Source organism: Harmonia axyridis, chromosome 5 (assembly GCF_914767665.1).
Source record: "Harmonia axyridis chromosome 5, icHarAxyr1.1, whole genome shotgun sequence".
In the NCBI taxonomy this organism is placed as follows: domain Eukaryota; kingdom Metazoa; phylum Arthropoda; class Insecta; order Coleoptera; family Coccinellidae; genus Harmonia; species Harmonia axyridis.
Genome location: NC_059505.1, coordinates 6,080,353 through 6,097,452, shown reverse-complemented (window position 1 = coordinate 6,097,452; position 17,100 = coordinate 6,080,353). Strand labels below are relative to the sequence as shown.

General features: G+C 36.3%; 1 protein-coding gene across 2 annotated transcripts in view; it reads right to left on the bottom strand.

Moving 5' to 3' along the window:
• Nucleotides 1–2,930: 2,930 nt before the first annotated feature.
• Nucleotides 2,931–17,100, bottom strand: part of LOC123679805 (protein tiptop) — a 211,383-nt gene continuing 197,213 nt past the window's right edge. For both annotated transcript variants that reach the window (XM_045617298.1, XM_045617297.1), the window contains exons 2-3: nucleotides 7,291–7,474; nucleotides 2,931–7,181 (exon numbers count right to left, since the gene is read on the bottom strand). In XM_045617298.1, coding sequence (XP_045473254.1) covers nucleotides 3,920–7,181; nucleotides 7,291–7,474 — 3,446 coding nt within the window. In that variant the 3' untranslated portion in view covers nucleotides 2,931–3,919. The remainder of the gene's footprint in view (nucleotides 7,182–7,290; nucleotides 7,475–17,100) is intronic.

Here is a 17,100-nt window from a genome sequence, read left to right as displayed (position 1 = left end):
TTGCCAAATATTGGGTGAAAACTTTAGCACAAAAACTTTTAAGAAATTTGAGACTTTTCTCCAGGAAACTGAAACTATTGGTAATATCTAATAAAGAAATTTTCCAGATCACCTAAAAGACAAAAAAGTAATTATACCCTGCTCTATAGTGAATTCTTTCACATGAAGTATCTGAACCAACAAAATTGTACAAATCAGGCACAAAACAGGGAAAATGTTCTGGAAGAAAGAAGCGAGCACTCTTCCAAAAAAAATATCCTCCTGTAGATTTGCATTCAAAATTAGCATATCACATGATGAGATCTTCAAATTGAAATATCTATGCCATATTTGAGATGAATATCTTGTGGAAGAAAGGTGCTATGAGACAAAACTTGATAATATGAAACTTTCACACCCTGTGCCTAGAAAACATGAAGTGTGCCGGTTTTTTTTTAAATGATCTATCATCTGCCATTTTCGTTTGTGCCTACAATTTAAGAAGACCCTGTTCATTAAAACTAATAATTCAAGTTGAATGTGCAGAATCATATTGCAGATTCAACTCTGGGAACATTTTCTGCATTCTTTGAACCGTATAGTATAAAACCAAATGGATTTGTGCATAACATGCAAAACTTTTTGTATTGAATGCGAGTAAATGATGATACTGAAAATAATAATGAGTAACCATTCGAAAGCAAACACCGAAAGCACAACACTTACAAGGAATAATGGAGGCAGGGGTCTGATAGACATCATGGAACTTGCTCATCGGCAAGAAGAAAGCCTACGAACATAGGTACTTCAGAAACCAGGCAAGTGCGTCAAAGGACTAACAAACATTGTGCGAAGCAGAAGAATCAACACCGTCACACTGCACAAGAAGCATGTTTCATACAACCACCCAGAAAAACTGTAAGATGGAGGGAGAAGCCCCTACATGGAAGACATTTCAACAAGGGAAACCAGGATCATGTTGACATTAGAGCGTCGAACTATTGGCTCACATCAGGTGGAAACGGAAGGTTTTCTTCTAACCATCCAATATTAAGTGATCTCAACGAGAAAACCAGAGAAAATATATCATTGACAATCGAGACCCATAAGGTTGTGCAACGAATACTTTAGGTATTCACTGATAAAACAGTTTCTCACAACAGACCTGGTGTTTTCTTAGTCGATAAACTTCAGAAGACAGTAAAACTCAACGACATAGAAATACCAAATAACAACAACATGCGTCAAAAGGGGGTCGAAATTTTTTTTGAGTTTCAGATAAAGCGCCAGCGCTTTCGACAAGAACTATCATAATTTTAATCTCATCATCTGGAAGAGTAACCAAAAATCTTAATAGAAATATGGAGGAACTAGGACTTTGTGAGTAAAAAGCGTTCCAAAAAGTAAGGCATAAGCGTTATAATTCTTCCATGAAAAATTATTAAGGAAAATCCTTTTTTTTTTCAAAAGCAAGTCAGGCTATACATTCTTCAATTTGATATTTTTCACCTCTCTCAACTTTTTTTTCAAATGGATTGTGATATATCAAATTCATTTCATTACCAGTTCATTTTCAGCGGTGTGACTAAAAGGAGAATTGCTTTTATCACTTCTTTTATTGATACATAAGGAAAAAATCAATAATTTATCATTGGAGAGTGGCCATACTTCTTGTACCAATAATTATTTTCATCACCGTTCTGGCTATGAACCCCAGGCTACTTGTTTCCTACTCATTTCTTGAAATTCTGAATAGGCTTATTGCTTATTTAAAATATTTTCATTAAAAAACCTTGTTTTTCAGACAGTTCTTATTTTCTTGCTGTTTTTCATAGTTTTTGATCTTTTTGTAGATATTTATAGGTTGATATTGTTTTTGCTGTGTGTTTGTGCTATGCGTAGATACCTATACCTAAATTCAATTTGATGCGCCAGAACGTTGAAAATGTTATATAATTCGCATGAAGATACCAGATATGAGGAAGGAAAACATATGAAGGTTTCACCACAAGGCACGTTCACGAATTTCTGACGGGAATGTATTACTTCGATATGGGTGAGAACGACTTTATTCTTCTACAAAGCTCGCACTATAACATCGTTCAACAGTTTTAAATGAAAACATTTCTGAATTTCTTAGGATGCGATTAAAGAATATTTTTTTGATTCGAGGAGGGTACTATGCCTTAGCTTCAGGAGATTTTGAGCGGTCGTTCATTCATGCACTTGGTAGAGATTATATGACTATTTATATACATATTTAGTTTAGAGGTTCTGATTATACGCTTCTTCTGAAACAGTTATCAATTCACATACCCAGCTTAAATTTCAACATTAGATAATCTTCATGAATTTTCTACAGTTCTGGTAAAGCGATCAATATGAATTGTCATAATACATCTAGGTACTCTCAAAATGTCAACATCACAACATCAAGTCTGTGGTCACTGAAATATTGAGTTTTTTTCTATTATTCTCATCCAATTTTTTCTGGTTCTGGTGAAATGATCAACATGATATTTTTCATGAAGCTTTCTAACTCTGTATGCAGAATTTCATAATCAATGAATTCGTAGTTTGGGAATTATCAGAAAAATGAAATATCGAACTGCTCTTAGTTGGATTTTGCTCAGTAACGAACTTTGCTCAGTATTCAAGATCAGAACCCACCTATTTTTCACTTTTTTTTGTTCGAGTTATCGAGTTTACCAGACGGGCAGACATAATTAAATTTGACCACTAATTCGTCATCAATGAGTCGAAATCAAGATAATACAGATTTCATGAAGAAATTATACACAGCTCTGCTTCGTGAACCAGCTGTAAAAAAAATAATTATCATACTTACCTTCAAATTGCTTTTCACTTTTGTTAATTTGTAATTGGAAATATTGACTCAACTTTAAGAGGAGGACATATGTATATAGGTATTCAAACAATCAAATATTCATAACATATATTTATTTGAGCTTCTTTTGCAATCAAATACAACAAAATATTAAATAAAGTTTAAAATTTCTTCAAAACATAAAAGAGCTTCGCCATGAATATGAGCTAATGCGTATACATCTTTTGTATTCATCAGTATAATAATGATTGATAAATATATTTTTAAATTTTTCTTGGAAGAAGAGATATTTGCAATATACGTATACAAGATGTTTGTAGTTTCACGAAAATTTTAACAGTTACAACCACATACTGTGAAAAATGTTGAATATTAAAAAAATATCAGAATTATTTTTCACGTCATCAGTCGATTCATTTTCTGTTTTCAAAATTTTCGCACAGTATGCAGAGCTGTAACCATTTCCGATAAACAATTTTTTTCATATAATCCTACAATTTTCGAACTCAGTATCATAGTACAACAGCTAACTTTTGTATCTTTCGATTCTAAACGAACATATCGTTTAGAACATTCAGATTCACTGAGTAGTACAGATTTCTTCCAACCAATCTTTCTAACCTAAATTCTAGTACGTTTTCTCAATATTCTCTACTGCACAACCTCGAAACAATGTGAATCTAAAAACTCACTTCCTAATCACTAATAAAATCGAAATGTACAAAATAAATAAATAGGTAGTTTATACAAGTTTTTCATTGAATTGGAAAATCGTATCGGAGTTTCCTATGATATTGACAATTCATGTAACACATAGGAAGGGAGTTTTGATTTTTCTTGGCTTGTGAAATATATCTGAAATGGGGTAAATATCTTACAATACCGACTTATGCACAATTATTTACATTATGTGACTTTAAATTCGTATAACAATCATAATCACTTCTGAAGTTTTGTTTTTTGCAACTGTACAACTTAGAACACGTTCAATAATTATTACTAAATTGGTTGACGATATGATAACATCACAATATGGCCGCTTGTAGCGGTTGTCTGCTAGACTATATTACAAAAGAGGAATGATTGAAAGTTTTATACATATTTACTCGACAACTGCTTCGCTAACTCCGTGTATTTCAAGAATTTCGAATGAGGACTTTCTTCGAAACCTGACGGTACTGGAGGACTTTTAGAACTACCTGAACTACCTGGGACATTTGGCATTTGAGTTCCTTTCAGAGGCACCCCACTACTGGACGAACTAGGCTGATTGCTCTTCAACGCCACTGGGTCAGGTATGATGCCATCTTTCACGAAATGCATCTTGGATAGATGATGTCTGTAAGCACCTTTCGAAATAAAGGGAGTATCACAAAACGCGCACTTCATAATCGAGTCTGACGTCATCACTGCGTCGTTACATGCCCAACTGAAGGCTAATATTGCACCGGGTGTGGTTCCAGAAGTTGAAACCGTTGTTGGATTTGGGTTAGGAACAGGTTGACTGGATGAGGAATGAGGTCTTGTATTGGTATGAGTTTCAGTCTTGTCACAGAGTTTCTGAAGCGCTGCTAAGGGATGAGACGAACCTTTTTTACCGGTAGACGGCGCGGGGTTCTCATTAGAAGTACCCGAGAGATTGTCAAACATAGAACTTAAGGCGCCAAGACTTCCACCTGGTTTTTTGTCACCGTTTGTACTCCTTGGAGTACCAGATCTATCACTACTTGCGGGACTACTAGTACTATTCCTACATGGACTATTAGGCTGTACATTTTCAGCAGGTGTCATTGACTGCTTAGGACTCAAGGGGACTTTGTCTTCGTCCTCATTTCTTATTCCACCACTGCTATGGTAACTCTGCCTCTCGTCTTCATCGTCCGTGCATTCCTTCTTCACTACAACCTCAGTATTTTGTTCTTCTACTCTCGGACATTCATCACCATCAACCTCTTTCTTCACCTTCATTTCTGTATCAGAGTGGCATTCGTTCTTTTCATTGTAGGGAGACTTCTCCCTCTTGTCAGGAGTGGATCTTGGGGTACTACTGTTCAACGGAACACCAGGAGGATCCATTTTTCTCTCAGGTGTAAGCGCATCAATGCGACTACTTCCTCTTTCTGATATGGAACTAGATTCACTTCCGCTTCTCTCCCTTCTTGCGTAATGGTTTTGTTGTTGTTGGTGGTAGGAACGCAATAAATTCATTGTCTGGGCATCAACTAAGGGTTTGGTGTAATCGACGCTTTCGTCTATGCCTAAACGTTTCAAGATGCTGGATCCCATAGGTGCGTTTATATTTCCGTGACCTGGGTAAGCCGCATTTTGTCTTTGCCTTGAATCGAAACTTTTCTCTATTAGTTTCTCTATTGCGTTAAGAACCGATGGTGAGGATCCGTTGTTGTTTTCAGTGCCTTGAGGAGTTTCTTTTCCGCTCAGATCGGCACTGGATGATCTGTTCTGAGATACAGGTGATGGTGATTTGTCTTCTGATTTTACTTTGTCTCGTGTTGGTGATTCTGGAGGTAGGATGCTATTTGATATTAAAGCACTCTTGAGAAAGTTCCTTTGATGAGAACCTATACTTCCACCTCCAATACACTGTCGAATGTGGTCGACGAAAAGAGATGTTTCAATTTTGAGTCCACATTTTTCGCAAGTTATTCTACCTGCACTTGTTGTTTCTCTCATTTTATCGAGGAGGCCATTATCGCCGTTCTTGAAATCGTGTTGAGCTCTTTCTAATTCCAATAACTTTCGTACTGGCAACGATTTCTTTCTTTTCTCTCTGGTTTGCCTCCTTCTACCACCGCTTTCAGTAATTGACCGCATAATGTGTTCCTTGTAATGGGAATTTTTGACCATGTGGTTGCTGAGTTCCTTCAACGAACTGAAGGCTTGATCACAAACTTTACAAGTGAGAACAGCACTAACATGACTACTGGCACCACTGGGTGGAGGATTTCCACCTGGACCACCTCCACCTCCACCTCCTTTACTGTCATCGCTTGACCTCCAAGAGATTATTTGTTCCTGAGACACTATGTTTGTGTAATGCTGAGTTTGCTGCATGTGACTCGTCATTTCTGCTAGCGATCTGAAACTCTGACCACACCACATACACTTCAGGATCTGTCTGGTTTGTTCCGCGCCTTTACCAAGCCATACATCTTGTCCTCTTACTAATTTCCTAGGCAATGGCATTGTTTCTTTTATCAACATATTGAGATCAGAAGACATTGGTTTATTAGAACTACCCGCAGAACTACTGCTATTTGTATTCGGTGGCGTCATTTGGGGTTGCGGAATCAAATTTTGCGATTGCATTGGAGGGACTGGAACATTTACGCCACAATGTTTAGCTTCTTTCATATGTGTTGTCATAGCTGCCAAACTGGGAAAACTTTGTTTGCACCAAACACATTTCAAAACGTCCTTAGCTTGTTCGGCTCCTTTATTAAGCCAATGGGATTGCCAGGCGCTATGTCTATTACTTGCCGAGTTCTGGGAGGGTTGATTGGCCATCGTCCGAAAGAGATCTTCACCTCCCAATTTGCTCAACTCACTCATTTTCTCTAGGGCCTTAGTAGCGTCGCTAGGAGCAGGCCCAGAATGTTTCATCTTACCATTCCACAGATCTGATGGTGGTGCCGGGCTTTTCGGTGATAAATTCGAAGCAGCAGCTACAGCAGCTGCGAAGTAGGGAAGATGTGAAGCACCCAATGAGGGAGGCCATTGGGGGATTGGACTTTTATATTCTGTTTTTGGTTTGCGAGCTGGAGGTTGAGAACTCGTTTCATCCGACGACCTCTTTCTTCCGTAACAAGACAAATCAAGAGGTCCATTTCCAGCTTCTGGAGCAGGACTTTCAGGTTTGCTGAAATTCATAGCGTCTGTATCACTTTCAACGTCACTATGTTTTGATTTTCTGCTAAAGTCTAATATTCCATCGTCAGGAGGTGATTGCACGTTTCTCTCACAGGGGCTTATGGAAGAGTTGAACGCACCGGGCGGAGATGAACTCGAGGTTACCAAGGGTGATATGGAAGACCTGCTGAAAGCAGGGGGTAGAGGTGAGGTCATCATCAGCCTGTGAGATTGTTGGGCTACAGCTGCTGCAGCAGCAGCGTTCAGATAAGCTGCCATGGCAGCAGATTGAGGAGGTAATAACGCAGCGGCTGCTGCTACTGGTAATGTAGGTGGAAGTTGTACACCAAGTGGACTAAGTGCTGATGGTGGCATGGCTGCTCTATGAAGCAGGTTTGCTCTATCAGATAGCATAGACTCTCCTGATGGACTACGGTTCAAACTCTCGGCTGACTCTTTGGAAGTGCATCTGTAGGGGGTCATCTCCCTGAAAAAAATAATTAATTTGAAGTTGTTTGAAGAGTTGGTATCGACTAAGCAATTGTTGAGAGCTGAGTTCAGAGAGAAATAATTGTTTTCATGATTTAGATTCTTACCTTATAGGACCCTCATCATTCATTGACCGGGGACTCGTAGGACTAGGTAATTCAGGATTTGGTGATGCACCATCCTCTTCTTGGGCGGATGGAGATACTGCTGAAACTGGTGATATTGAGCCAGATTCATCATCTCCCTCCATTTTTTCTCCATCTTCGGGGGAACCTTCATCTCCTCCTTCCCCTGCAAACAAAAAAATAAATAAATAAATTGAAAATAAACAGGAACTGTATTTCTGTTTAGAAATTTTATTCCGTTCAACGTATTCCTACACACTACAAAATTTCTACATACGATGAGGAAAAAAATGCAAAGGATTCAGAAGTCTACATTTCATTGTAATGCTATCTTGCAGATACATGACGCAGCGGCAAACCCATCCAATGAGACCTTATTCCGACAAGCAAATTTCTCAATTTGTGATTTTTGAATGCCAGACCCATTTTTCACGACCGGCAACCTGGGCAAGAGGCAGATTCATTTACATTTTCAGCCAATAAATCTGTCACTGCGTCACAGTCCGAATGCATTGATGTACTGCGTTAAAAGAAATGCAAACATGGGCATGGACTGACCCATCAATTATACCCAACACCTGGCTTAACTTGAAAAACGTGATAGTTCAAGGAGAACCGCAGTTGTCATTTCTTGAATGATTTAAAGTTGCCTGCGCAATAAATTAATCTTTATTAATGGTTCCCATTTGATTAAAGTGATATTTTGCGAAGCAATGCTCTCAGCAGATCGAATTTCGACTGGAGCAAAGAACAGATGTGATCGTTCATCTTCAACGAAGTAAGCAAGAACAAAGCGACAAATTTCGGTCTTTTTCTTATGTCAACTATCTAATATGTCCTATGAATGCGAATCAATAAATAAATGTGAAATAAGTTATTGAAAAACCAAAATGCATAAAACGATGAAAAAAAAACAACTTACAGAGTTCTATGAACATTCTTCTGACATAGTTATTGCTACATTATTACATCTAAACTTTTCTTAAAAACTATACTTTTATTGAATGAAAATAGGTATATATAATAATAATATATATAATAATAAAATATACATCCATTTTACCTTTCAGTGTTTGGATATTGAATAAAAATACTATGATCTAATAAAATTTTTTCCATACTGCCCTGTAGTCGCTAACTTTTCTTTTAAGTTCTTTCCTCTCCTCTGTATTTCTCCCATTATTGCCCCATCCCAAGTCTGTTTCGGTCTTCCTCTCTTTGGCTTTTTTCCTATTCTCGCCTCCCATACCTTTTCAACTTGTCCATAATCTTCCATCAGCTGTAAGTGTCCCTACCCTCCCATCTGTCTCTCTCCCACATATGATTCTAGTGAATTCACCTTTTCTCGGTCTTTTCTTGTTATTCCCTTTATTCCCCTTAAAAAATTCATCTCCATTGTATGTAGGTTAGTTTATTTAGTTCATCTCGTTGTGTTCCATATGTAACTAGGCATTCTCTCAAATTAAAAAAATGTTGTTCTTATCCCATATCGAAATATCAAAATGATGACATCATTATTTCTAAACCTCCACTCATTCAACCTATATAATTATAGGTAATCATTCATTGATTACAGTCAACATCTTCCAAAAGATTGAATTGAATTCTCCAAAATTGTTGTTTCAATTGTAAATGTTGATTTGTATACTTATTTCACAGAAGAGTAAGAGATAGGTTCTATGACTACCTGTTTTGATTGATATCCCTGCAAATCGTAGCAGTAACAAATTCAAAAATTTTGTTCTTCGAAAAGCTAAAAATCTTGAGAGAAACTGTCAAGAATTCGATATCAAAATAGCAAATTGAGTATCAAAAAGGGTAATTAACATTTGGTGTATTTTACTGAACAAGGACAATTGGTTGAGATCGGTAGTGATATATAAGAGATATTCCTTATACATTAGTTTCATTGAATACTAATTACTAATTCCCCTATTACAAGCCTTTACCATGAACGATTGTACTAACTATACTTCCATATTGATGTGTCTAAGCAATTTTATTGAAAATTTTCTCTTTTTGTTTCATAATTTTTATGAAATTGTATGTATAATTATGAAGACGTCAGTAAGTAACTGAGGTGTCAAAAATCACTTACGAAGCTTGATGATTTTGTCCTAGGAACCAGTAATACTCAGTAATACAGGAAGCTCGATGATTCAAAAAAATTACTTGAAATACCTACCAACAGTTGAATGACAGAGCACCAAAATTGCAAAGTGGCAACAAATATTAATCGACGAATATCGAATGATTTCTTCTCCGATTCTAGCGAAATGATATCAAGAAGAGGCAAATAATAGTTCTTCAAGAGCAGCCAGATGCTGGATGCAACTGCAAGTTTGCGAATGAGATCGGTAAAAGATGCCTGACTCTCGAAACAATATTCTCTAATCAAACTTTTCGCGGGCTTACATTTTCCCATCGCTGTGCTCCCTTTATTATTTATTTTCAATTTATCGTCAGATCGATCGCTTTGTCCTCGTTCTCTTAGACGGTTTACTAATGAAGTTGTTTCTTTGATTGACAATCACTCCTCGGATTGTATTCATAACTGAGCAGGACCGCCATTGTTTCAGTTTTCCCAGTTGACTTAACTCTGATTACGTTTCGTTTCTTGCTGGATCCGTTTAATTACGTATCATATAAGTTCACAGGATTGTTTCAGTTCTTTGTTCGCGACTTGGCTTTAAACGACTTGATCGGGATGGAATCCTAGTCGAGGGGTGTGATGAGAGGGTGTTGGGGTTGCTTGAGGTGTTTTAGAAGAAAATAGGCCGTGTTAGTATCGCCCCTTCGAATGAACTTCAAAGACGATAGACGTTATCTTAGATTCAATCGAGAATAGTGTTGCTTTGAAACTTCAAGAAACGTTCAATTTTAGTTTGCAATAATGGAATAAATTTTAGATTTTTTTTTTCTTCAGACTTTCATTGAATGAGAACAGAATAAACAAGAAATATACGAAGTAAGCCTCTTAATTTTGATTTCAATTCAATCAAAAATTCTGGAACAATCTATTCGTCCTCGTATCCTGATTTTATTTTCTTCGAAAAGCAACATATTTTTTATTTTTCACCATTAAAATTATCCCCTTTCGAAATATCAAAAAAATGAACACAGCTTGTAAGTTATGGAGAAATAAAGTATTAAAGTATTGTGCCTAAACCTCCACTATTTAATATATATTTTAAAGTGCCGCGATCAGGTCGACTCATTCAACCTTTATAATTTGAAGTTATCATTTATTGATTATAGCCAACATTATCCAAAAGAATTCATACAAGTATTCATCCAAAAGAGATAAAATTAAATTCTCGAAAATTGTTATTTCAATTGTAAATGTTGATTTGCATACTTATTTCACAGAATAGTAAGAGACAGGTTCTATAACTACGTGATGTGATTGATATCTCTGTAAATCCGTAACAGAAAAATGGATTGTTTCAGTTAGCCAACGATTCCTCAAGTTTTAAATTTAAATTTCAATTAAATTTTTAGAATGATGGGGAAAATTGTATTTCAATATACAAACATTCCATACGTCTGTCTTCAAGTTAATTTTATGTTGAGACTCCTAAGATGTGGATAAGATGTGTGGATTTCATAAACCAGAAGAATGAATCAAAATTGACAATATTCGATGATAATAAATGATGAACACATAGGTTATAATCGAATAGAGCTATGACTTAATTCCATATTCCATACGTTACTGAGAGTTTGTATTTACGTATATATTGTTTTCAATGTGAGGACGCCGAAAATACGGTCAACAAGATTGTAGAGGTAGAACATCAAGAAGAATTCGACCTCATAAAATTATCTTTTTCCTCAGGTCCTAAACGCAATTTTATATTGTCATTGCCGGCACTCACAGCCTTGCAACATGTCTTTAGCACAGGTTAGATCGCTTCCATTACATTGTTACATGCTACGAAAGGCAATTTACTAGGCCATTTGGCTTTGTCCACATGCCCGCTTCCCTCACATCCGTGCAGATAAAGCACAGCAAGAGATAAAAACCCTGAAAGAACTAACACCTCTGAGGGATTCGAAGACGACCGTTTCACTAGGATAAAAATTGTTAAGATGAAAGGTCTTCGGAGAAGTAGACGAACATTCATGGATTAATCGATATCGAACTGAAAAAAATTCAGTTAACCCACATTTTTGAACCTCGAAATATAGATTTTTCGATCAACAACAATCTCAAGACGGCACCGCAGAGATCGTCGATCACAGATACATTTCGCAGTAGAGGCATCGATGCAGTAGACGTGCCTCGAACCGGTCCGACAGAGGGCGTGCACGTACGTCTCCAAGTTGTCGGTGAGCCCAGGGGGCAACAATGAACAATAGTAACATAAATCTGTGTAATTAGTTTCAGTAACGCTGCTGTGTATCTCTCTATGCTAAGTCGAACAGGCAACTCATTGGTCGGGCCGTTGCTGTTCTCTATGACTTTACTCCGCCTTTCACTGCAGTGCCATCGAATACTGGAAAGGGAAGAGAGGACAGGATGACAACGTTGAAGAATTATACAACGGCGGTCGCCTCACTTTACGAGCAATTCGGATTGCAGTCGGTGCTTCTGGATTCTATGGTTTGTCAACAGTGTTGCCAACAAGGTAGACATTTTCTAATTGGTCCAATAAAACGATCAACTGTTGGAATAGGCTTTTGATTAATGATTTTTTTCATATATAATATCTTAAGAGAGAAATCATTGAAATGAAAACAAGAAACCATTAGAATATTTCATCTCCGATGATATTAGATGAGACAAGATCAGATGAAAACTTTCTCATGTAACAAGGAAACTCAATTTTTTTAGAAGTGAATATCGATATATTTTTCGAAACTTCCTTGATGAAAATCTAGAATCATAGTTTTTTCGACACGAGAAAGATATTTGAATTATTGCCACAAGAAAACAAGCCGTTGTTATGGCATGTTGCCAGTTTGACACATCCAAGTAGAATAGTCCTGAAAGATCTATTGGCTTCACGACATATTTCGAAACTAAGAATATTAAGCTTTTTGATTTCACATTGGACCTCAGATTAATAAACATAGAAAAAGGGAGCATATGTCATTGTCCCTAACATGAACTATCAAACTTGACATGAAGCGCGCGGGAATTAAAACATATCAGTGATACGATGTTTCACTCAATTCGCGAGTTTCTCCACAAAGAACGTACTTCTTATGTCCCATAGTGAATCAACGTTTCATATCAACTCAAAATATATTGAGATGAATACAGTAATATATCAGAAATTCAGAAAACAAACCTCAAGTGCCAAACGACGTGAAAGAACGGATGACACTAAGAGAGCAATAGTTGCTAAACCTTGGAGTTCAGCAGGTAAATACAGAAAAAAATAAATATTCTGTATAATATAAATTCGACAATCAGGAGAAATATCGGATTCCAAATATTCAAATTTGCATATTTTATTGAGAATCATTCAAATAAATATATTTTATTCAATATAATATACCTACATTCATAACGATATAGTAAAATTGTGGATTTGAAAATATCCGAAACAATCCGACAACGTAATGTAGATAACCATGTTGGGGACATGTAAAAATTGCATATACTCCCTCTATTCATGTAGTGGCAATAACATTATAATGTTGTCAGTCGTTAGACAGAGATAGAGCTTACTGTTTAAAGGTATTAAAGAAAGAGTGTTCATCAACTAGGACAACACATCATCTTTGACAACACTAATTCTTCTCTTTCTTTTGTGTAGAAAGATCACTAAGATTGTAGATTATTCCAGGGTCAATTGGCTAGAGCTCAGCTTGTCAAAATAGCAACCATTTTGAGCTATTTATCCTGCAGAATCTGTTGGCAAATCTGATAACTGATAGCAGCCTTAGCTATCACATCTTGAGGTTTAAGAAATGAACCACTTCAAGTGTTTGGTCCTGAAACCAGCAAGTTGGTCATTCTAAGAGAACGTGAGACCACAAGAACGTTACCTTTCTTATGTAATACTTTTTCGACCACTGATCTTCGCTCCAATTCAAAATAAATACATAAATAGGAATCGAATGGATACCAATAAAAATATTTCTCTGAATCATTTTTTCTGTTTGATATAACAATCATTGAAACTGTTAGTTTACCTCGACGATTTGGTAATTCCAAAACCAAAAATTTTATCGAAATTAAATCAAATGAGTAAACTAGCCTAAATATACAATACTCAACAAATTAATCTACCTCTTCATTCATTAGTAGACAAAGTTTGTATGTTGTCATTTTGATTTCAGCGTTTCCCATGGTCTTACACTCGTTGAAGCAAGTACAAACCCGAGAAACCAAGTATAAATTGATCGTAGGTACTCTTTTTCGAGCTTGTAGCATCAGCAGCTCAACAGCATGTTAACACAGATACTATCAACAAATTGTTCATGTCGAGACGCAGTTACAAAGCTAGTTACCCGAAGGATGGCCACGAAGACCGAGGAAGGAACGAAGATTCTATAAATTGGTAAACCCAGATCAGATCACCGTGTTCTCTCACATTCATTAGGGCCAATCTGATACCGGAGACCAAGTAGGTTCGCGCACTGCAATCGAGCCAGCTTCGAGCAGCAGCAACAGCAGCCCGGCCGTATTTTTAAGAATTCCTGGAATTAATAGCGAGAGTAGCAACTCGCGTTGACAGACAGAAATGCCGATAAGAGCACAGAGCATTAGATAGCCCGAAAGGTATAAATACACCATCGTGAGATATAGCATTCGAGCCGATACCTTTATAGGAGAAATATGCGTTCAAATGAGAGACAATGGTGCATAAATCAAGAAGGCTGTGCCTGAATCGCGGACGGACACCGTTGTATTGTTCCGTGGTCCGAGTGGCGTTGACTTTTTTTTCTGTGCTCTACTACACAGAAACGAATGGCATTCGATGGGTTGAAGGATTGAGATGTTTAGGGACGTTGCGTGAAGCCGATGCGCATTTTTGGCGTGGATGCAATTTCTGTCGCTGCCCGGTTGAATTCCGTAGCATTTGTTCCTGTGTATTATTTTTTTTTTTGGACGCAGTTTACGGGTTGTGTATGATGCCAGGATCATTTGTTAAGCAGGAAGCGATTTGTTTTGGTGCAGACGTGTCGGCGTTTTATTGTTCTGGATTCCAAGCTTCACTAACTAGAATTTCGATGAGGAAATTAATGGCTGATTTTGTCAATGATCGATTCCTTCAGGACTTTCAGAGATAGTAAACAAGAGTTGAATATGTCACAGTAAGACATGAATATGGATGCTTGCCAATCAAACTAAGGAGGTTGATAAAATAGTACCAAAAAAACAGAAAATTCAGATAGAGATGGTACGAGATTGAGGGAGTTCCCCATGGATCCCAAATAGGTCCGTTCAACTTATATATGTCGGACATAATAAAAATCAATAGATGCAAGATTGTCCAGTTTGCAGATGACAGCGCTGTATAATATTCTATTAGAACAAAAAATTCATAATCAGACAGATAGGGGTTGTTCATTCAACAAATGGAGAATCGAAGTGAATATGTCAAAAACAATTACACCCTACTTCAGCGATACAATAATAAAGAAATAAAAAGCAGAAAACGACGAGACCCACTCAGAGATTTCGTGAATATGTCAGTTCGAACTTTTATTGTCCTGATAGTCAAAATTGAAAATTGGAAGGGTCAAGCAAACTTTTCATTCAGATAAAGTCACCAAAACCATGAAAAATTCGTTAAGGATATCGGAAATGAAGTACCCAATATTTCGTTGATCAATAAAAAATTAAAGAATATTGGAAATAAATATCCAATATTTTCATTATAACAGATTTGATCGGGTTGGGATTGTGCGTATATACAGGGTTTTCCTAAATTGGAGGTTCCAAGTAAAATGAGAGACTTCTTGGATAATTATAAACATGAGACCACAAACGCTTTGTTTCTTGTAGTCCTAGTCTTGAAATGATCCGAGGAATCTGTCATTTTCGTTTGTTCCTCTAATTTAGGAACACCCTGTATATAAGAAGCATAGAAAATGCACAAAAACAATCTAAAAAAAATTAATAACACAAACGACCGAGTTGAAATTGTGTTGATTTGAATTTTTGATTATTATCAACAACGAAAAATCCTAGGTTCAACCCCCATGTAGTATTATTCATCATTATAAAGTGTGATTGATAGGCCGTCATCGTGAAGGTACTACTCTTTTCTTCTGGATCCTCAACATCCATCGTCGTTATAATTGAATTTCATTCAATCAGTCACCACGTTCAGACTGAGTAAAGTGGAGATTCATCATTCGTATGCTTGACAATCGTTATCTCTTGACTGTTACCTGTTACAACCTCCACAATGGATTTATATCTGCTCAGTCATGATATCGAGGAGCAAACCATTAGAGCTAACCTGCAGATAGATTGTGAGTTTGACTTGCAACAAACAGGATTTTAGAGTGTTCGCAAGGGGGTAGTTTTTTCTAAAAAGATGTGAATTCAGAATATGAATTTTGTATAGCCGATTTTAGCAAGTGTCGAACTGCTTTTGGAACAGAAAAATCATAGAGGATTGAGAAAATATTTCAAAATTGACTTTTTCATGTAACCAATCTGGAGATTGGTTAGATATATTGGTTTCAAGAAGAATCATCTGATACTTACAGTTTCATTTCGATTCTTCTAAAAGAGAAATAAACACAGAAAGAGTAAGTATACGCAATTTTTACGTATCCCCAACATGGTTAGATTACGTTGTCGGATTGTGATATATTATTGAATCCACAATTTAACTATATCGTTATGAATGTATATTATATTGAATGAAATATATTCATTTGAGTGATTCCCGATTAAATATGCAAATTCGAATATTTGGAATCCAATATTTTTCCTAATTGTCAAATTTATAACAAGCAGAATTTTATTATTTTCTGTATCTACCTGCTGAAATCTAAGGTTTGGCAACTATTACTCTCTTAGTGTCATCCGTTGTTTCACGTCATTTGGCGCGCTTGAAGTTTGTTTTCTGAATGTCTGATATAGTTAGGTATTTATTTCATATATATTGAGTTACTATGAAACATTGATTCAATGGGACATAAGAAGTGCAACATATCCAAAGGAAGAGCAATTAAATCTAACATAGGATAAAAGAATATTTACAAACCATATTTGGGAAAAAGGATTAATTTTAAAGTTTTCCACATTAAAGTAAAAATAATTGACTTAAGTTTCGAAAAGTAAATACGACTAAAATAAAAAATTAACAATAATCAATGAACGCTTTCAAAAACCATCTTGATCATCGTTTTACTGTATCGTGATTTCCAATGTTAATTTGTTGGGTTTTTTTTTCCTACCTCCTCTTTTTGATTGTATTGTTTTGAACTCCTCGCTCACGAGCAATGTATTTTTTTGAATTTATTTGCACCTGCGATGTATAGGCTTTTGCCTCCTCTCTTGTTCTCAATAAATAATACTAATAATCAAATCGAACATAGTATGAGAGAATATTTAAAAACCATATTATGTTGTGGAAAAACTCGCGAATTGAGTGAAATGTCGTATCATTGATATGTTGTCATTTCCGCGCGCTTCATGTCAAATTTGATATTTCATGTTGGGGACAAAATTTGCTTACTGAAAATGACATATGCTCCCTCTATCTATGTTTATTATTCTAAGATTATTCCCAATGATCTTTTACTCAAAGTTATATTGCATTACTAACCGAAGTTTTCAAGTATTATTATTCAGTCCCCCCTATATTCATATCT